This window comes from Crocodylus porosus, unplaced genomic scaffold (assembly GCF_001723895.1).
Source record: "Crocodylus porosus isolate Cpor-Errol unplaced genomic scaffold, CroPor_comp1, whole genome shotgun sequence".
NCBI lineage: Eukaryota > Metazoa > Chordata > Crocodylia > Crocodylidae > Crocodylus > Crocodylus porosus.
In genome coordinates this window covers 15681453-15703613 of record NW_017728920.1, presented here as the reverse complement: position 1 = coordinate 15703613, position 22161 = coordinate 15681453, and the positions used below count along the sequence as shown (strand labels likewise).

The 22161-nt window shown below is 40.3% G+C and overlaps 1 protein-coding gene across 4 annotated transcripts in view; it reads right to left on the bottom strand.

Moving 5' to 3' along the window:
• Positions 1-994: 994 nt before the first annotated feature.
• Positions 995-22161, bottom strand: part of LOC109312530 (bifunctional 3'-phosphoadenosine 5'-phosphosulfate synthase 2) — a 114462-nt gene continuing 93295 nt past the window's right edge. For 2 of the 4 annotated variants that reach the window (XM_019538605.1, XM_019538608.1), the window contains 12 exons: positions 20052-20166; positions 17224-17459; positions 16348-16486; positions 15686-15804; positions 15449-15562; positions 13886-13997; positions 11203-11232; positions 8383-8588; positions 6912-7047; positions 5360-5628; positions 2269-2498; positions 995-1712 (listed from right to left, as the gene is read on the bottom strand). In XM_019538605.1, coding sequence (XP_019394150.1) covers positions 1574-1712; positions 2269-2498; positions 5360-5628; positions 6912-7047; positions 8383-8588; positions 11203-11232; positions 13886-13997; positions 15449-15562; positions 15686-15804; positions 16348-16486; positions 17224-17459; positions 20052-20166 — 1845 coding nt within the window. In that variant the 3' untranslated portion in view covers positions 995-1573. The remainder of the gene's footprint in view (positions 1713-2268; positions 2499-5359; positions 5629-6911; positions 7048-8382; positions 8589-11202; positions 11233-13885; positions 13998-15448; positions 15563-15685; positions 15805-16347; positions 16487-17223; positions 17460-20051; positions 20167-22161) is intronic. The other 2 variants (XM_019538606.1, XM_019538607.1) reach the window with 2 other exon arrangements.

Sequence of the window (22161 nt, the reverse complement as noted above, 5' to 3'; positions counted from 1 at the left end):
ATCCATCATTTATGTGTATGTTGAGCATGGAACTGAAAGGAATGTAACTATGACAATATCCTAACTATGTGCACCCTGAAGCAGTTAACTATGGTTACAGCGTATCTGAGAAAAATGGTTTAAAATGTTAAAAATGTATCTGTCCTGACCTGAGCTGAGGAGAGCTGCTCAATCTTCCCCTATGGAAACTACTTCATGGTGGAAGGGAGAAAGCAAGGGAAAGGATAATAAACATCACCTTATGTTAACTGTTTTTACAGTTAACATAAGATGGCAAAGTCATTTTTCTAGAATTCTCTGGTATTCAGCTAGCATGATATCTGGTCTCCAGGGAACCCAAATGCCCTTTCAGATACACTTGATAACCCAAGTTTCAGTTTCCATTTTCTATTAGAATCTGGAAATAATATATATGCCCAAATTAGTTTTTCTGCTAGTTAAAAGTGGCTACAAAGAAGAACTAGCTTCACACACTGAGGAGGGTAAAGAGACAATTTAAAGCTATCCTGACTCTGGATATCCAGTATATTGAACAGGAATTGGATTCACAAATCTGAAATGTGAGAATTTCAAAATCAGATTCTCAAAATGATGCCAGTGTAAATTGAGAATAATGGCACTCACGTCAGAGGAAACAGTGGTGTAAACCAGTTTCATCAGAGGTATTTAGGTCAGATACAGACATTACAGTTTTACTGGTATAAGGGATTGGAAACCAGTCTATACCTGTAACAGAACAGAAGTTCAGCATGCAAAGATTGGTTTAAAAATAGCAAAATCTGGTTTAAGATTTGGCCTCCCCCCCGACCCCCCCACAAACAAAGGGCGAATGTGTGCTCTGTTTGCTACTGAACTAAACCACCATTTACAGAAAACAGTGTAAAGACTGTTTCTCCCTCAGGCTTTTTGAATGTCTGTACCTAGCCCTAAAATCTATATGCCCTTTCTAGTGCAGCTTGCTACAGTGAAAGCATGTTTCAGCATTTTCAGTTCTGGGCTGGGAGGAGAAATGCCAATGGAAGCTCTCAAACAAAACATCAAAGCTGAAGCACCACTTCTCCCTTCAACCTTCTTATGCCCTTCAGCTGTGGAGTTCAGATTGTATCCTTCTGTTCAAAGCTCAAATTAGAGCTGCAGTAGACAACAGTCAATTTCTAGACTGAAGAGACCATGTGGAGAAAAAATAGAAGGAACTAAAAAATAACAGAAAGATATCAGAGTAGGAAGTGGTAAAGAAGAGAAATAGGAGGCATATTAAAATCAACAACAACCTTAAATTGCCTGCATCTTGACTAAGCACTCTTGGAGTTGGGTGCACCACTGTTACCTGACCAGAAAGTTCCAACTAGCCAATCTGAATGTGGGATTGGACAATCATCAATTAGAGCCATGTTTTCCCTTTGAAGTGAAAATTTACAGTAGCTTCAGAGGGAGGAGGATTAGGCCCAAAATACTTCTAATTAGCAAAAATAATTTGACCCAGTTACAAATTGCAAAGTAACTGGTCTATAATGTAGTAAATCAACAAGACAGTGCTCACGCTTAATAGCAGTATTTTTGATGTAAAGAAGAATTATTTTTTTTCAAGTGATCTGTAGTATTCAGTCAAGACTTTCCAAGCTTTTGGAGCCATGAATCCATCAGGTGGATTTTCACCTTCCCGAGCAAGCTTTCTCATGCGTGTTCCAGAGATGAAATCAAATTCGTTGTTCCTAGCACAAAACAGACATGCATAAAATCAGTATGAATTTTATCAGCCCCCGTACATTAAAGCCAAATTGTTCCAAGTTCACTTTATCTTCTATGCCAAAATATTTATTTGAAAATTGCTGGCACTATCTGTACACTAAGCCTGTAGGCACTGAAGGCATAAAACTTTGTTTCTATTTAAAAGCATCAGGAAGTAGCAATGGATCCCTTAAAAAGGATCTCAATTTCCAGTACTACTTTGTATCATCAAATATAGTTTCCTCAAAATTAGGGAGTGTACTTCTGTCATTTTTCCTCTGACAGATAATTTTTTTGCTAACTGTAACGTTAGTTTCAGAAGTAATAAATCCTTTGTCTGGGTCCCTCGTGAGCAAATGAATGGGCTTGAGGAATGGGTCAACTGATCTCTAATTTCTATGGTTTCATCTGCCCCTTAGCAGAAATACAAAAAAGTCTTTTTCCTTTCTTTTGGCAAACTGCCAACCATAAGAAGTAATTAAATATATTAACTATGTATAGGTTAGTTTAAGTAATTAATATTGATATGCAAGGTGTTACCTTTCTGGGTCATAGAAAACCATGGCCTTTTTTACTTTATTGTATGCTGCAACTCTGAAGGGAATGATCTCCACAGATGTCAGGCCTGGTGCCATGCTAAGGACCTTTCCTCCTTGTGTCGGCTCATACAGGTCTTTCTTGGTCTCTGGATGAGGCATGCCTGCAGGGTCACGACCCACAATGTAGAAATTGGCTCCAGCAATCATTCGAGCCCTGCAGTGCCACTGAACCTGCAAAAGTTAAACACAAATAGTGCTATTTAAATGCAAACTGATGCATATAGATTTTTTTTTCTAGCTTTAATAAAAAACTAAATCGAAAGTCAAGCACCCTCTGTAGTTGGGCAAACAAGAATGACATGAATGAAATGGAAGACACTCATGAAAAGGCTATTTGTTGTTTCTGATTACTGATTTATTACCATCAACTACCAGTCTTTCCACATCCTCTGCTTAAATTAAATGAAACTTGTGGAAACTAACAGTTCTGCAAAGGATACATCTAATGGAAACTCTGAGAAGGAAACTGATTTTGTTCTATTTTTAGGGCTGTAAAAATAACAGTGCGATAGCTTGTTTTCTGTTTGTCATAACTATGTCACTGAAAAATATCTGAAAATCAAGAGACCCATACTGCAGAAAGCTGAAGAGTGAGCATTTCACCAATGCCTCTAGTTTCTAGTAGTTGAATACATGACACAGTAATGTACGCATGGTTGGCTGGACTGTCTGGGGGCTTTAGTGAATCAGGGAAGCCCAAGGTAATCTCAATCAACTTAACTTAATTTCTGTCTTTACTCGGACTTCCCAAACAAAGTGCCATACTTTTGATTCTGTATAAACCAAAGGAGTTGCCTGTATTTCTGCAGTAGGCCAGCAGCCTACTCGAGCCATCTTTGCACATCATGTCCTGATGTCCTGTGCCTCTGTGCTGTACTCGGTTTAAATTGCCTCTGCCCAGCTAGACCCCTTTCATCTTGTGTTTGTCACAACGTTGCTCACACTACAAATGTTGAAACTGCTCATTAAAAAGTACAACTCCACCTGAGCTCATCTAGTTATGTTATAGTTATGTTATATTCCTCTGTTATAATATTTATATAGGGTTGTATTTAGGTCAGAGTTATTGAATAATCATAATAAGGGAAGTGCAAACTTTTTAAAAGGCTCATAAGAAGGGAAGATACTAAATGCCCATAATGCAACCAAGTAACTCCCAGGTGGGCACTGAACAAGCAGATGAAGCCATGAGGAAACTGAGGAATATTCTGAGCAGAAAATTATTGGGAAAAACTGAACAATTAAAGGCCCATCTCCAGGAGCCTCCACAGGGGTAGAAATTAATCAAGAATCAAAATCTGAGTCTCCAATGGGGCTCCTCCCTCATGTGCACAGGCCACTGAACACTTACTATCAGTAGGGACCCCCTAGCAGATAGTTTTAACTGCAGCAGCTTTGAATGAAGCATCAGGCCCAAAAGAAGTGGCAAGGGAAGGTAAAAGGAAGACAGCCTCTGCCATTTCCCTCTGCTGATGGTGCCTGAAAGTATCATAGTGACTAGGAAGCAATAAAAGACAAAAGCCAAGCAGCCTCAGACAAAAGCCAAGGTGGCACTGCAGGCTGAGGAATTTACACTAAGTGAGCAGAGAAAGCTTGAGGAAGAGTTCAAGAAGTTCAGATGGCCCAGGATTGGAGGAAAGAAAACTCTGAGTAAACTTAGAAAGTTGTCAGACCCAGAAAGACAAACCTTGGTAAATCCTGTGAGATTTTGCCTTTTTAAATTTGAACCTGACTAATGTGAGGACACAACAGTTATATCCCCTGTTGAAGGGAATATGGAACAGGCTATAGAGCCCTCATTCTTTGATGCAATTTTCTTTGGAATAAGTCCCAATTAAGCTGTGTGGTTGGGCACTAGTTGGTAGTTCAGGCCCAAGCCAAGATAGGCCTGACCTTTCCTCTGAGATCTTTTTGCAGTTTTTTGCCCAGAAGAGCTGGGATTAGGATTAGCGATTTTGGCATGCAGTATGATGACAAAAACTGCAGTTAACCCCTCCAAGCCACCATGCAGAAGTGGAGGTCGGCGCTGTACCACATCTCCAGAAGCAACAGAGCCCCTTGCAGTGCAGAAGAACCCACAATCTTGAGCAGCTTCCCAGTGCAGTAAATCCAAGGAGCAGCTCATAGGACTTTCCAGTATGGGCCCCCCTCTCCAGCCCATTGCTGAAGGGCAGGTATAGGGGTGAAGGCCCCTAGAACTACCCTTTGGGGAGCCCCAAGTTTCAGACTGCCTGGGCATGGGTGAAGCCTCCCCAAGAGGGTGCCACCTATAGACTTCGCCTTGCAGTTAATAGTGTTTTAAAATTATATTTAGCGTTTTCTTTTGGGCTTTTTTTGCCTTTATTGTCTGTAATTTTTTTTGTGTGTTTACACTGCTTGCGAGGAGGGGATTTTGTTTATGCATGACACCCCAGCAAATTAGTGTTCCCAGATTTCTGGGTGAGGGCTCAAGCCACTGGTATAATTTATGGAATACCCTGAAATATAAACCTGGCCCTCCTTCCCGCCGACTGATGCCCAGCAGAAGGGTTACAGTTGTATTTTTAATTCCACAGAATGCAGCTAGTGTTTATATTATGAACGTGGGAAAAATGTAAGTAACTGAATAAAAAACAGTGACTTTCTGAAATACAGCTTGAGAAAATGGCTCTTTTGGGCTCTGTTTCTTGGTCACCTATATTTTTTTCAGTTACCTGTACCTGTTATATTCAGGACCAAGACTACAAAGTGCAAAATCACTATAGGAATAAAGGGCTGCCTTGCACATTCTCAACTAAACTGCTAGCTAAATTCTGATTCTCTCACATAGTTATCATTAGTGTCAGGTTTTATGCTTGACATCTGGGTATCAAATTTTGTTTTTAATCTATCAACTAGAAAATCTTGTAATGCAAGCAGAACTGATAGAGAAGCTATTGATGGAACGTGGATAGGAGTCTCACAATGGTGGGACAGTGTCTACAGTGTCTCTTCTATAATTAGAACCACACTTTATGGATTTGGGATTGGTTGTTACTCGGGAAATGCATTACCTCTGTTGGACCAGCATATAGCATGGGTGAAGGGAAGATTGCAACCACAGTTCCCTTTGGATCTAAGACATTTTCCTCAAGCACTGCTGCATGCTGCTTCATTCGCCACTCTAGTGGCACATCATCATCTTTGGTCCACCCTCCAAGAGGATGCAGGAGAAGCACAGGATGTTTGTAGCCTCTTTCTAGCAGATGGCGTTTGGTATCCTGCATGAGCAAAGCATGTCCATTGTGAACAGGGTTGCGCAGCTGAAATGCAAATATTGCATCTAAAAAGGAAAGATTCAGAAGTGTCATAAATCTGTTGAGGTGCAACTTCAAAGAAAACAAGCAATAATTAGATGTGGACATTGCATTGTTATAAGGATGAAAGTCTGTCATAAGACATCTTATAAATTGTTTGCAAAACCTATTCCACCTATTAGGTGCCAAAATGCAATCTTATTCCATTCTGTTCAAATCCATGAAACAGCTGCCCATGAAAAAGTTGAGTGGGTTCTCCTCTTTGCTACATTTTGTGACCTGGTCACAAAGCTAAAGTAATGGTGTGTTACAAAAGTAGGTGTGTTTAATGGCTTCTCAGGGGCTTGATCAGGATGGAACAGGATCATGTTTGATGTCTAATATATCTAGTATGTGACCTTTTCTCTTCACATGGAATAGACCTTAAATTATTTATATCAGTTTATAACATAATACACTCAAATATTTTCCTTTTCTCTAGTGACTGCTCTTTGAAATCTGCTTTATTTGCATATATTTCCTCTGAATATGATCTTGGCTCTATTTTCCCCTTCTGGCCAAAATTATTTTTCAGGTGTCAAGTGTACATATTTCCAATCCATGCCAAATATCACAATTGCAGTTCTAAAGTTTCTAAGTTCAACAAGATGTATAGGGAGGCTAGAAAATCTAACTAAATGAACACTGTTTAAAAAAAAAACCAAGCTGAGAGAGCATTGGAGATGGTGGGGAAGGCATGGAACATGTCCCTGGTATGGACATGTTTTGCTGAATCTTTCCAGGCACCAGCAAAATAAGATCTCATTATAAGAGCACTGTATCTGCCCAGAAGGTTCTCTTTAGTGAGTGCCAAATGTTTTGATTTCTCAATCTTTTTGTATGGAAATTTTAAAGACACAAGAACAAGGCCTTCAATTCTGTTTCCAATCTCCCATCTCATAGGTGCAGGTGGGCACTTTACCTATTGTCCAATTCCAACTGTATGTGACCTAGACAGTTCATGATTAATTCAGATAGGACAGAGATCGTATACGTAGGTTTCAGGAAGCAGTTGGAGAAGGAAGACTATATTGATTACTTTTTTGCCCTTTGTTCCTCAGATTTGTAAAGTAAGCTTGTTTTGACTAACAGCTACTGATAAAGTAACATCTAGATAATGCTACTGGGAAGAGAAATGCACTATATCCCAATTTGTATTCTGAAAGCTATGTCAAAGTGAGGATATTACAGTAGGGAGATAAAACATAATTAGGTTTTTACCCAGCTGAGATTAGGCAGGGTGCTTAACATAACAAATGTAGAAGCTCACCAGCATTCATTTCTTTAAACTTCTGTTTCAGCTCCAAAGGTGTCAGGCGGTATTGATCCAGTCCATCATTCCACTTTATTCTCTCTAGCACAAGAAGATCTCCACCAACCAACCAATCCCCACTTTCCATCACCATCTATAAGTTACACACACACACACATTAGTCATATGACAGCCATTAAGTGTGCAAATAACTTCACTCATTTTATCTTTAATTCCCCTACAACTCCATAATCCAACTAAAAATGACTTAACAGTGAGGGTATACACACATACACATTCAAAGAAGCACTTCCAAAATGACCCTCAAAAGGTGAGGTGCATCTTTGAAGCACTTTTTTTGAAATATTCATAGAGTGGACTCTTCTGTGCCCTCCACTGTCCTCAGGAGCCTGCAGGAACTGTATGTGGAGAGGAATGCTGCGAATTCAGCTCTCCAGTGGAGGGGAGGAGAGACCATGCTGTAGCGTGACAGATTTCGAGCAGTCTAGGATTTGCAGTGTCTGATCATGGCCTGGCTGGTTTCTTCTAATCTAATGGAAGTGATTCTCTCTTTAAATACTAACTGACCCTTCAAAAAGATTGTTTAGGCAAGATTTTTTGCATATATATTCACTTGCCTTTTTATTAGCAATAGTTATACTGATACTGCTTTTGGAATAGTTAGGATGCAAATAGTTATGATGTAAAATCTATTGTGTATAAATAAAAGAGATAAGTGCCACTCCTGGCTACATGCATGATATAGCTGCATGCATGCATGTGGCATTTATCAGTGACATTATTGGGCTATACCAGCCAAAAAAGCAGATTGCCAATAATGTCAATTTTCCTTTTATTGCTGCCAATCCAATATGGACTGATATATCAGTGCACCTCTACCGTTCCCCACTTTGGCCCTTCCCCTCCACCAAAATCCAAATTGTTCATCGCACTAGTTGAGAAGGGATATCACTAGGGTGACCCAAAATGCTATGACTAGTATGTGGAACCTTAAGGAGAAGTACAAACTCAGCTCAGAAAACATAATATAAAATGGATGTAGTGTGTGTGTATATATATAGACATATGTTTAAATGTTGTTTCAATTATAAATGTATATTTGTGTATAAGTATGTAAAGAACATCTATATAAAACTCTCCAGCTCTGTTCTGTGGTATCTTATTTTTCTTCTCATTCATTTGATTTTGAGTTCTTTATCTCACTGATGAAATAAACTGCTCCCTCGGTAAGTAATAAACATGCTGTTAATTGATTGCTTAGAATCTGCGAAACCAATGTATTCATTCTAATGAGATCATTTTTGGGTAGTGGTTCTCTGTATTTTGCTGTGAGAATGGATAGAAAATGCCATGTACTTTCCTAATATGAAATGAGCCATTCCCCACTTCCCCACTCCAAAGAGGATACATTAATTTTTAGGCCTTTGAGATATATTATTGGAAACATGGACTTCACAACCCCCCTTACTTTGACATGTGGGTGTTTTGCGCAGGTCGTTCCCCAGACACGTGCACAGCGCTCCTCTTTCCTATGTTCGTAGAACTCTGGGTTTTTGAGGATAGCCACCTTCCGCCCATTGTACTCAAGTGTGAATTCAGTGCATCCTTCCAGCCGTTTCTTATTTTCCGTTGAAATGGGCAGCACAATGGGAATGCTCAGATTAATTACACCATCTGTAAAGAAAGAACCATCTATTTTAATGTATTTTAAGATTAAAGTTTGTAAGGGGAGGGGGGAAGAAAAAGGAACATGAAAATGTTCTGAAACAGGATATCCTATTTTTGCATTATTAGGATACTTGGAAGAAGAGGGAAAGATGGCTGACTGCACGGAGAACAGCATGTAACTAACAATATTAAACAATTTTAGAAGCAGCTGCCACTAAACAAAGGGTATGTTTAATCAGGGGTTCTTGCATGCATGTAGCTACTCCAGTGAAGGCATCAAACATAGATGCACTGCACCAATGTAAGACAGGGCTTTGAACTGGTACAACCTGGTTTATATACCAACCCTGGGAACTCAATAAAAACAAAATGGTGATTCTACATGGCAGCATCTTTAAATTCTTCCTCTGAAAACAGTTCAAATGCCCTCAGTATCATCAGTATGAGGGTATGCAAAAGGTATTCATAACAGGCAAATATTTAGGTATTTATTTATAAACTATATTTATTCTTTGCCCATTTTATTCCCAGATAAATAATTAATAATAAATGATGAATAATAAAGATCCTTTTACCAGTTCCAGATATACTTCATTATTAAAATGTCTTCTGAACTCTTTAGTTTCTATTATTTAACCTCCAAAAATATTTTACATATTTCCCAGAGCTAGTTTTAATTCTTTTAAAATAGTCCCTGATAAGAAGCCTTATTAAGAGTTGTTTGAAATTCTGGTAAATTAGATGGACCAAGCCAGGCCACCTTTATCTAGTATTTAATTACTATATTGACAGATTACAAATACACATTGCTCCTACAAAAATGAAAACATCCAAAAACAAAATAACAAAACCAAAACTAAAAAAACCCTTCTGGTTTGGCATTAAAGTGCAAAAGATGGAGCAGGCTCACCTCTGCTCTTACTGTCTTCAGCAGGAGCAGGAATCAGCCTGGAGAATCTAATTCAGCTCTTGCTGAATCAATGGAAGTACTTTCAATGATTTCAATAGGAGTTGGACTGGATGTATCCCTGACCATACTTCTGTTACTGAAGTGCTTCCTGCATACTCTCAGACTCAATGCAATTAGATTACAATGGGCATCTATACATGTGCTCTGGGGTGGGGCAGGGTGGGGAGGGGGGACACGATGCTTTAATTAGAGTGGCTCTGAGCTGCTCTAATTAAAGTGCTCACAGTGTCATGTGTATTCAGCATCCCACACTTCAAAATGCCAGTGGGGGTTATTTAACTAAAGTTTGTTAGATAAGCTTTAGTTAAAGCGCCCCCACTGCCATTGCAATGCAGGGATGCTGAATACATGTGATGTAGAGGCTGCTGAAGCCTGCTAATTAGCACACTCCAGCAGACTCAATTAATTAGCAAGCACTGGAGTAGAGCTCTGTCTTGTATAGGAGCGCAATGATTGAATACACTTCAGCTTTCTCAGGTTGCTTAGATGTCCTAACAAACTTCTATCTAATATCAATTTTCATGCACAAAATGTCCTGTTGTAGAAATTTACTAATAACATCCCATTTCCAATAATTTCTACCTTAACAAGCAATATAAAAATCTCACTGGATGTTACCACATCACCATCATTTGAATTGCCCCTTTTACTTCCCAATGCTTAAAAAAGTAGTTACACATCATTTTTTTTCCTTCTTGATATCTTTACACACTTATGCCATACCTTACCTTGAAACAGTTTGCAGATCAGTCCATTTTTTAGGTTAGTGTACAAGCAAGAATTTGATCTTTAATATTTTTTCCAGAGGTTTAATTATGTTATTCACAGTATTAATTAAAGATGTTTAATGTTCCTGTTTTTAGCCTGAGGTTAGGGTTTTCCTATTTTTGCTGGGATATATGAATATGCACTACCAATAAATAATAATATATCCCTCCTAATGGCTTACATTCATAAAAAAGAAACATTGAACAAATCAGCAAATGTGATAATAGATGTGATAGGCTGGCTATGAGACACTAACGATTTTAGTCTGATTTTTACTCATGGTATTTAAAATCCTCCAGAATTTTATATTTATCTCTAATACACTAAATGTCTACCATTCATCAAAATGAATAACAAATTTAAATTCATGCATGATCAGATGCTTAAAAATGTGGTCACGTGTGATCCAATCAGGTAAGTTTTCCTTCCTTTAAATCTTCCTGTCTGATGGATTTTTATCATAATTTTGAAAATAATTTTAAAAAAATGCAATCCACATCAAATCTACTCATTAAATAGAAACATTTAATGTGTAATAGTTGGTTTGAAAAGCCAATATGGAAAAAAAATTAACATATTAAACAAATACTTTGGGGCTTAGGGATTTCCATTTTCACTTTCAACTTTCAAATACAATAAAGAAAATAGCAATAAGTTATGATATTACCATGTACAACTTACATAAGTTATACAATTAGCATTCTCACAAACCCAGTCAATATTGGGGCTTGGGGTTACTGTATAACTGGTTGGATCAACAAACTAGTGCTTATACCAGTCTTCTAATTTGGATTTCATTTGGACAGAGTATTTAACCATTTTATGATAAAATCTCTAACTATAGTAATTTCCATGCCATCTGGAAAATAATTAAATACATACCAACTACAGACATACCGCATGTACCCTTTCCTGGAGGAATACAAATACGATTAACATGCATATATAACTCTCCCCTCCCCCTGCAAAGCAACAAACCAAAACAAAAACCAAAAAAACCCAGCAACTGTATTGTTACAGTGTTAGGAATCAAATAATTAATTTTAAATCCCACACAGGTATGGCATAATTTTATTGTAGGTGTTTTCTTTTTTAACCTCTTTTTCTTTCAATGCAAATATTAAATGTACAACTGATGGTCAATATTTTCATTTGCTCTTTTAGGAACATGTACTGCATTCAGTCCAAACAAACTGAATATTCAAGAATCCATAGCAGGCAAAGTGTTGAAAGCACTATGTGCCTATTGCATATTGTGGTCTCTCACCTTCCCTGGGTCTCCACAGCCCTGACTCAAGGAGCTAGCATCCAGTTCTGCTCCTGAGAGATGGACTTTACCTCTGGTCAGACAATCTAGTGCAACCCACAGTTCGAAGCAGCAGAGTAGGCAGTATCTTCAGTGAAGGCATTTGTTGGGCAAAGACCACCCAGCAAAAGGTTGTCTGTTCTACCCTCCCTCTGAAGAGGTTAAGCAGTACCTCCATTCTCAATCCAGCTCACATAGCCCTGAGCACCCACAAAAATGCTCAGCTGTTCCCTTTCCAGTCCCTCCATCTCCCCAAAGTTCCTCTACTTCTCTCAGTCTCTAGACTCTTCTGGCCAAGAGCTGACAGGTTACTTCCTCCAACCTATTCTCCCATTACCATGTTTATCACATTTGGGGGGGGGGGCATAGGAAAGATGGGGAGGGAGAGAGGCATCTCACTTTCATTGCTATGTCAACAAAGCTATTCAAGGCTGTTGGTGCTTAAAGTCCATTTGGTCTTGTCCTGTACCTAGCTAGACCTGGCACTTAATCCTTCATTCTCTGCGCACAAGCGAGTGAGGTAAACTGAGTCACACAAGCCTCTGGCTGCACAGAATAGAAAGGCAGCTGGATGTATCTGTCAGAGGAGGTGTCTCTTCCAAGAGCTAAGTCAAGACTTAAGTGGCCCTACAGCTGCTGCTGCCAAATTAAGGGCTTTGGATCCTCATTTGCCATATATATAAAACTGGAGTGGTTGCACAGCCAGAGAAGGATTAACCTGGCTCTTGGCAATGACACCTCATCTCTGAGCAGCACCCTGCCAGGTGCTGTGTTACATGTGGCTAGAGACTTGAGCTTCCCTGCCTCCATTCTGGCACCCTAGGTTGCAAACACTATCAGGTACACTTCTGGGGAATATAAATCAGAGTGGCAGTAGAGAAAAGGGGAGCTTAACCTGTGGCAGCCCTGCCAAAAATGTAGGCCACCACTGTTTTCAGGTTGTTTTCAAGTGTAATCATAAACAGTACATCACAGTAAAACCAGCCAGGAGGTAACAGAGGTATGGGTTATAGTGAAGACATTTGCTCTGAGGGGAAAAGTTACAGCTAGAAGGTCAGTCAAAAAGGTACTCAGGTTTATTAAGGCCACCTGGAAATCTAGAAACAAGGATTAAGACCACATGACCATTAGACTACAAAAACTATGCTTGCCATGTCCCAACCTTACATACTTAATGCTAAATTATTTTAGTCTTGTCAGTATTTACTAGACACTGAGCAGATCTACATGTGCAAATGCTGCAGGGTAGATTTTACTTTAGAGTAAATTACTCTACAGTACAGTAAACCTACCCAGGGCAGGCATCTACAGATATAGAGATGCTGTAGAAGATCTGCTGCTCCTGGTAGCAGGCTGCTCCCTCCCTCTCTGGCCCTGCACTGAGCCCCTGCAGCCCCCCCCCTCAGTGCTAGCCCAGGGGCTGGCAGGGAGCAGAGGGCCAGGAGACAGCTGTCTCTTGGCAGGGGCTGGGAGATTGCTCTGTACTTCCAGGGGGCTGCCTGCTGCAAGGAGGCACCAGGCAGCATCTGCCTCTGGCTCCCCAGTAGGGGGCAGGGGGTGTAGAAAGTGCTGTAGGGGAGAGGCAGGCTCCACAGTGCCTGCTCTGCAATTGTGATCAGGGAGTGGGGAATGGGAGCTCTCTGCTGCCGGGGCACAGTCTCCACCTAGGCACTGGTACCCTGGCAGCAGGCAGCTCCCAGGGGCAGGGAACAATCTCCTGCCCCCTGCTGCCTGGCTGGCCAGGAGCAAAGTTGCTTCTGGTTGAGCATCCACATATGCCATAAAGTGCAGTAGGTAATCGAGAGTAAAGATGCTGCATATATTTACAGGTAGCAAATTTATACGTGATTACAGCCAATTACTGCACAGTAAGCATCAGCATGTGTAGACAGTGACACTTACTGCAAAGTAATTAGCTGTAATCTCGAGTAAAGCATCTCATATAGACGTGCCCACTGGGGACAGAAACACGATCATTATGAGTCTGATGAGCGGGATGTGTAGTTCTGAGTGGAAGCTACATACTGGTGATGCTGTAGTTCAAATGTTGACAGTCCAAACACATTGAAAAGGAATGGTACCAGCACTGAACTCATGGAAACTTTTACAGTCAAGATATACTTATCCTGTACAAGCTCTCATCACCTGATTTTACCTCTCTCACTTACTGTCAGTATCATTTTATTATGTGAGTAGACACAATCAACGAAACTGAGTTATTATTCAACTTTGAAAAATATAAAAAGCAAGAAATCATACCATTCAGCAGAGTCCCAAAATGGATCACTTGCAAGTATTCAATCTCACGCATAAATCCCTTCAGTGGTGTGGCCCAACCTTCACTCAGAACTTGGACCCACTGTAGGTCTAACTGAAAAGCAAATTCAGTTATATAATCAGACAACACCATCAAGGATGGCTTTCATCAGGCAGGGGAAAGCCTGAGCCTGTGCTTATCTGCTTATCTCCTCACACCTTGTGGCACCCTTCAAAGGATCTGGCATCACTGCAGGGCACTCTGGTTGAGAATCACTGGACAGGTTACATGAGATACTTACTGCACATCAGCCTAATAACACTGCGCAGTAGCATGTCACGGCAAAAACTATGCTAATAGCCTACTGTGCAGTATTAGGCTAATGTGCAGTAAGTGTCACTAAATAACCATGCACTCCTGCTACTGAGCAGTAAATCTAGGTACTGAACCTTTAATTAGTACTTTATTAAGGAAGTACTAAACTAAATGTGCAGTATCTAAAGGTGCATTAATGAATGTGCAGATGGGCCCAGTGTCTTAAACACATCTTTCATCCAGATGGATTTTCAAAGTCTTTTTAAGACTGTGGATCAAAAACTGTCCTCAGTTACATTCATCAACCTTATTTGCTTCCATGATATTGCTAACAATTGCACCTATAATTTACTTACAATAAGAAAGGGCACAGAGGCAATTTTACAGGGAGAAAAAGCACCCATAATAAAAAGGTGGGGCTGATACCCAACTAAAATTTTTGGCCAAATTATTGAAGCTTAGTGATACTTATAAGCCTTAGCATAAGCAAAATAGGCTGTAACATACTAGAAGCTATACAAAAAATTCTGTCCATTTAGATAAGTTCTTCAGAATAAATCTTTCAACTATATCTCAGCATGAAAAGTTTTAATCACAAAGATTATTTTTCAATTATCTTTGTGAGACTCTAAGAGTACTGGCAACAAATACTATTAAGTTGTCACTAGTCAAACGTAAGGGATGCTGTTCTTTGAAAGATTTATGTTGTAAATTTTGATCAACTTTATTTTAATCTGATTATATCATGGTAGAGAATTCTATTTTTGGATATAATGAATGCTTCTTTGGTAGATAAAATCAAGGTGGAAACAGAGGTAGTAAAACATTGTTTCTATGATGCTAATCAGAACTGATAGACTAAATCTGAATTTCAAAGTCCTGGGTTTGTAGCATTTGAAAAAGGAGTTCCACAGTTAGGAATCAGGCATCCCAAAACTAATGATATAACTGTAATAGTACAGTATCTACTAATACTAAAGAAAAACATAACACATAGAAAAAGTTATGCAAAAAATATTTTTTCCTATTTGTTTTGATTCATATCCTGTTGCTGTCATGTTACTACTTTTTTAATCATATGCTAATCCTTTAACTGATCATATTCATATAGTACTAAAAGTTATAACAACCAGAAATCAAAGGGATTATACACATATATTTGGTACTGCAACTTGTGCAGTAATTTCTTAACCTCTAAACCTAAGAGGTAAAATAAATTTTAAAAATGTCATTGCAGTCACAATGCCCACCTTGGTAATCTCCAAAGCAGGCAGTGCATTAGCTTCTGCACGAGCCATGTCAATCTTATTTTCAGGTACAAACAGTTCAAGAACATCCCTAATTGCAGTATTGGGAACAATGTTCTAAAAAGAAAAAAAAAAATCAGTTAACGCCTTATTTTTAAGCAGAAATTATACCAGAAAGGCAACAACTGAAAACAGACTTTAGAATCAGCCAGTAGGCAGGGTGAGTAAAACATCACCTACTTGTGCTTGTAGCAACTCTACAACCTGCTGAATACAGTCATTCACTGTAGAAATATTTGTTTTCAATACTAGATCAGGATGTTCTGGTTTCTCATATTCTGAGTCAATCCCAGTGAATCCTATGGACAAGTAAACCAAAACTAAATTGACTGATACAACACTCAGTATACTATGTGTCAATAAAACTGTAGAAATGGCAAGGAAATAGACTGTCATGCAAGGTTTGCATGCTCAAAAATGGTCTTGACACTTCTTCTCATTCTATAAATAAAGCACTTGATAAAACCGGAGAATTATGATCTTCCATGCTACAGAAGAAACTTGTATTTGCTTACCTCTGGAGATCTGTTGAGTTCAGTACTGAAAAGACCATTTATTATATTGTCTGGAAAGCCAGAAACAAAAAAGAGGTATTTTTGAAGACAGAAGCAAGGGGTAAAGAAGTCTATTAGGGATCTGCAGGATTTAGAAGGTAGAAATTAGCTTATTTCTATTCTCCTCTTTTCCTTCATCTTCCACAGGTGGCTGACTTTCTTCCTTTAACTTGAAGAGGTAGCAACTCTGATTTTCTTTATCTTTGTCCACTATTGATGAGAAGAGAAGGGAGAGAATAAAAAGAAGATATTTTGATAGCATTAAAAATAACTAATTGATTATCGTACCTTTGATTTCTCCAGCCCTTGCTTTTTTGTAAAGACCTTTCACATCCCTGCTTTCACAGATATTTAGAGGAGCATCTATAAAGATTTCAAAGAAGGGAAGTCCAGCAATTTCATGAATTTTCCTTGCATTTCGACGATCCTGTTATTAGCAAGAGGGGAGATCATAAGTCAATTCTCACTGAAATGTTGCTAACAGTTCTATTTGGCAACTAGCATCTGCCTGGAGTTGAATTTACCTATTAAAGGTAAGGCCAAATTCATCCTCTTTATAATTTTATTTCATATGTAAAAATATATTCCAATTAAAAAAAATGTATCTTTTGAATGTTTAATAAAAATCATTAGTTTGATCTCAATTCTGTTTTTCATAGGTAATTTGGTATAGCCGAATCTTTAAATCTGAACAATTATTTGTTAAGTAACCTTTTAAAGAAAGAATGCTATAATTGGCTGCATTGACCTGACATTAGAAGACATTTGGTGTTATTATGACACATAATTAATTTTAAGTATAATAGAAATGAATTAGAATTATATCAATGTGATGTTAATATAAAAACCTAGAGTCTTTATTCCAGTTTTCCTTCTTTACAGAAACTTTTGATTATGAGTCTCTTCAGTGAGATTTTATACTTTTTTCACCTTAATAGAATCCAAGTTTTCTGTATATTTTTAAACATGAATATGTCATGCTAAATTGCTTTCTAGCAATTTGGACCTAGGAAATTTACTTTTGCATTCTTGTGAGTTTTTTTTTTAAAGGACAGGAGGGAAAAATTAAAAGGCGTGTCTGCAACAATGTAAATTACTCTGTTTAGAATTTTTCCTTTCTTCAAAATTACAGGAATATACCAGAATATATTTCAATACATTTACCTTTGTAAAAGGGGAAATGAAACTAGTAATGCACACAAGACCAGCATCTGCAAAAAGCCTGGCAACCTCAGCAACACGGCGGATATTTTCTTCTCGGTCATCAGTTGAGAAACCCAAATTTTTATTTAGGCCATGCCGAATATTATCTCCATCCAGAGAGTAGCAAGGAATGCCATGGGACACCAGATACTCTTCCAGAGCAAAGCCAATGGTTGTCTTACCAGCACCAGAAAGACCTATTAGAGAGGACAGGCAAAGCAATATGGAGGTTCATCTTCAGCATTAAAAAGACAGAAAGCCAAAACTGTAGTCTAATCAACTTAATCAATTATGAGTAATTCAACAACAGCTTCTATACAACTATGCCTAGAGAAAACAGACTAGATGCCTGAAACAGACTGGAAAATAAGGACAGACATTAGCCAACATAAGATCATTCCTTCTCATTATAAAACCAAAAGAGGGGACTTTTTAAGGCACATTAACTCCATGAAGATTACTTCACAGAGATTCACAGCATCATCCTGTTGGGGCTAATGCAGGTTTGGCACTCTGCTTACCCCATGAGTGAGATTCACTCAGACCTCTTATATCTCAAGTGCTCTGCATGATGCCAAGACAATTGGGACAGGAAATCTGTACCCACACAGAGATGTACCATGGTGAGGTGCAGAACCTAATAGTTCAATATTTTATGACACTCAAAGGTCCTATATCAGGTCCAATGCCAACCACTTCTTGTACCAAATCCATCTCTCTATACATACTTTAGACAGCACGTGAGCAGTCCCTAGTATCTGTGTTGGAGAAAGAAAGGCTGGCTTGAGACAATATGGTCCATTTGATTTTCATTAGATGGTCAACTAACAGACAAGGACTAAGTACAGAGAGTCAAAAATCCCAAGGCTGAACGGATTCAACCCTCACAGGTTGGTCTAAGCTGCATAGACTAAACTGATAAGCAAGTGACCAGACATTTACTTTTGATTCCAGAAATGTAGCCACATGCCTGCAGTGGCCCAAGGTAGAAGCTGGAGGGTGCTAGAGCGAGCCCCCACTTCCCTTCTGTAGCAGCTGCAAGGCTGGCAGGAAGCTAAGCTGGGGCAGGAGGTGTGGCAAGGCCCTGACAAGCTGCTGAGTATGACTGGGGATGGGTTTAAACCCCCACCCTGGCTGACAGAGACCCCAGCTGGGATATGCCTGGAGGGAAAAGGGGGAAGCAGCCCTTGCCAGGTTTGTCCCCAAGGGAAGGGGGCATGGCCAGACACTGGCCAGAGCAGCAGCTCAGGCAAAGAAAGGGAGAGATGGGGTTTAAACCTCCCACCTCCCTTGTCTGCTACTGGCATGGGGACTCCAGCCAGGGTTTGCCCAGCTTTTTGCCCCACTGACCATTCATTTGTTGGGGGGCATGGCCAGAACTGGCCTGGGCAGTGCCTTAGGTGAAGGGAGGAGCAGAGAGGGGGATTAAACTCCCCTGTCTCCCCTCTCTCCCACCAGCATGAGGACCCCAGGAGAGTTTAATTCCCCTGCCTGTCCTCCCTCCACCTGAGGTACTGCCCAAGCTGGCTCCAGCCATGCTTTCCACCATGTGAGTGGCCAGCAGGGTGGAAAGTCAGGAAGACCCCAGCTGGGGTCCTTGTGCCAGTAGGATAGAGGGGAAACAGGCCAGAGCCAGCCTGAGGTGCTGCCTGGGCTGGCTCTGGTCATGCCTGAGCCACTAAAGGAGCAAGCAGGGAGAAAAGCTGTGCAGACCTGAGATGGAGTCCCATGTGGGTGGGAGAGTGGAGGTAGGGGGGTTTAATCCTCCTCCCTTCCCCTGAGCCTGCTGGCCCATGCCCCATCCCCTCCACTCTAGCAGGGAAAAGTCTGGCAGGAGCTGCTCTGCCCACACTAGACAGACAGGGTGTGCCAGCTGGGTTTCCCACCCCCAACCCCATGTCAGTCAGCCCTTACTGTTCCAGCTAGGGAGCAGAGAGGTAGGGCTAACCCTGTTCTTCTTGAGCAGACAGCACAGCCCAGCCCAGGGCTGCAAATCATGCTAGGATGCTGGGGCACTGATTTAACTTGAACCAGGAAGGGGTCTGGGACAGAAGTTCCATAAACCAGTTTGACCTAAATCAGTTCAGTCTGATACTACATTCAGTCAGGTTTATCTTAAACCAGTTTTGGCCATTTTGAAACCAGTTTATGTGCACTGAATGTCTGTTCTGTTATAGGTTTAAACCAGTGTCTGATCACTTAAACTGGGTTATGTGTAACGTCTGTCCCTAGCCCTGTTGTGTTACAGGTTTGAACTTGTTTCTGATCACTTATATTGGTTTAGGTGTAATTTCTGTCCCTAGCCAAGGCCTATTGTTAATCTAGGAAAGCTGTCTAAAGGGCCTCAGATATACTTACATTTTTTAGCCCATTCTTTTAATATTAAAGTAACAGACAGTCACTATTTCTTTTAGCATAAGCAGTAATCAGTAGTATAACTAGGGTGGGCTGACAGGGAAAACTGTCCCAGCACTGACTTGTGGGGGGAGGTAAAAAAAAAAGAGCTGTTGCTGGCAGCCACATGATTGCAATTGCTCCAGTCACTTCTGGAAGTAAAATAATTAGCAGTACTAATATAAACACCAACACATGGAGTTTCTAAAATGAAAATATTTTGGAATTTCCAATTCGCTGGACATTTTGGAATTTCCCATAAACTGGAAATTCTGAGCTCCTGACATCTCTGCTTGGTTTATTGACTTGTGTTTATGGGTTTCAAGTTGCAATTATCCACCAGTAATGAGCAATATTTCCACATTCATTTTCAGTCATAATAAGGATTACAATACCTGTTAGCCAAACTGTGCAGCCTCGAAATCCACCTCTCGTACCCACAATTTGTCCTCTCTTACTCCTGCTGACATGATGAGCTTGATAAATCACATTAGTGGATCTTGGGAGAGCCTACAAACACATACACAAACACTTTATTGTTGTGTTTCATATTGTAGAAGAGAAAATTTCAACATGAATTAACATAAAATAAAACATCAAAATTCAATCAAAAACTGTTATCTATAGTAAAGCCCAGAAAAAATGTTTTTTTTCTGTACTGTTTCTGAGTAAATAGTACACAGATTTATAGAGAACTTCAGCAGTTGTACAGTAAGGGGTAAAATAATAAGTAAGATATTCTTGTTTGGTTCTGTATAGATGTGGAGTGACACAGAGAGCAGGGACAAGGGCTTAGGAAAGTGGGGACGGGAACTGGGAATGGCAGGGATGAGAAGAATGTGACCGAGAGTAGGGGAAGTGACAAGAAAGACAATAATTAGGATACAGTCTGGAGGAAATAGACTGGGCCTGAGAGGAAAAGCCTGATGAGAAGAAATGGTATGGAATCCTGAATTGAGGACTGTATTATGCCATACAGACAAGAGGTATGAATTCAAGTTGAACCAGCAATTTTTCTTTTTATATTTTCTAATATTGGAGTGATAGACTTTACAACTACAATTTAAGGGTTTTTTTGTTTATGGAAACTACACATATATAATTTTAAAGTAACTAGGCCTTCAGACTTCTGAATAAGTGTCTCCAATTTAGCAATGTAATATTTTATCTATTGTGGTAAATCAGACACTGTATCATGGCCATTAAAGAAAGGAGGTCATTATTTATAGGCATATATAGGCATCTGCCTGTGTCGCGAGACAACAGATTTGTACCAAATGAGGCATCAGCTCATTAAACATCTGTGTGTATGTGTGGTTGTAGAGCCCAATTCTTGAATGACAGTCCCTTCACTTATCGCATATGAAGCTCATATCTAACAGTCCTGAATGTGATGTGGGTTTCTTCCTGAGGTTTCTTCTTTCCTCAGCCTGCTGGGCTCTTCTTTCATCCAATGCCTTCATTCCATGCTTAACAGACAATTTGCAAGAGCTTCAGTCCTCAACAATCTTCTTTCAGTAATTTGGCTCAGTGTATATTCATATCTGTCTTGCAAACATCTTTGAAATGGAGATAAGAATAACCATGTGGTCTTCTTTTTGTGACGAGTTCTCCATACAAGCAATCACCATACAAGGCCTTTGTTTACCCTCAGTATAAACTTGCATTGGTGCTGTTCTATTAATTGGACCACGGGCCTAAGAAAACAGCTTGTGTTCAAATGCCTTTACCACTGAATGTTGGCTTCTCATTAGGGCTGGGTTTCCTACTGAGCCAAAGAAAAAGCTTCAGGGCTAGGGACAGACATTCAAATAGCTGAAGCCTAAATTGAGTCAGTCTTCGTAGGTTAGTCAAACCTGGCTAAGTTGAACCAATTTGCAAGTGAACAGGCATTCAGGATGTGTAGGCACATGCCTGCAGTGGCTCAGGCCAGAAGCCAAGGGGCATTAGAGTGTGTCCTCAGCTGCAGGGAAGCTGTGCTAGGGGAGGGGTTGTGGCCAGCAGTAGTCTCAAGTGAACTGGCCAGGGAGGGGGTTTCATTCAGCGGCAGGGGTGGGGCCATGGCCAGAGACTGGCTGGCATGGCCCTGTTAGGTGAGGAGGCAAGGAAGGTAGTTATTTCCCCCCCTCCCTCCAGTGTCTAGTGGAGGGGCAGGGAAGGAGCTTATTCCACTGCTTGCCCTATGCAGTGATTGATCAGTGACAGCAGAGGTCATAGCGGGTGGACCCTGGCTGTAGTTCCCTGGGGACAGAGTGGGGAATAAACCCCCTCCCCGCCCCCTCTGCCACAGAGGCCATGTTGGCCGGCCTCTGGCCATGCCCAGGGCCCTGCTGCTGCTGCTGCTGCAGTAAGGGGGGACTGCCAAGTAGACCCCAGGAGCAGGGAATTAAACCCCCTCCCTGGCCAGTTTACTTGAGGCTGCTGCCGGGGCTGGTCCTGCCCTCGCTCCTGGAGCAGTGAGCAGAAAAATGCCTAGCAAGTCTGTACTGGTGCAACCCAGGAGGG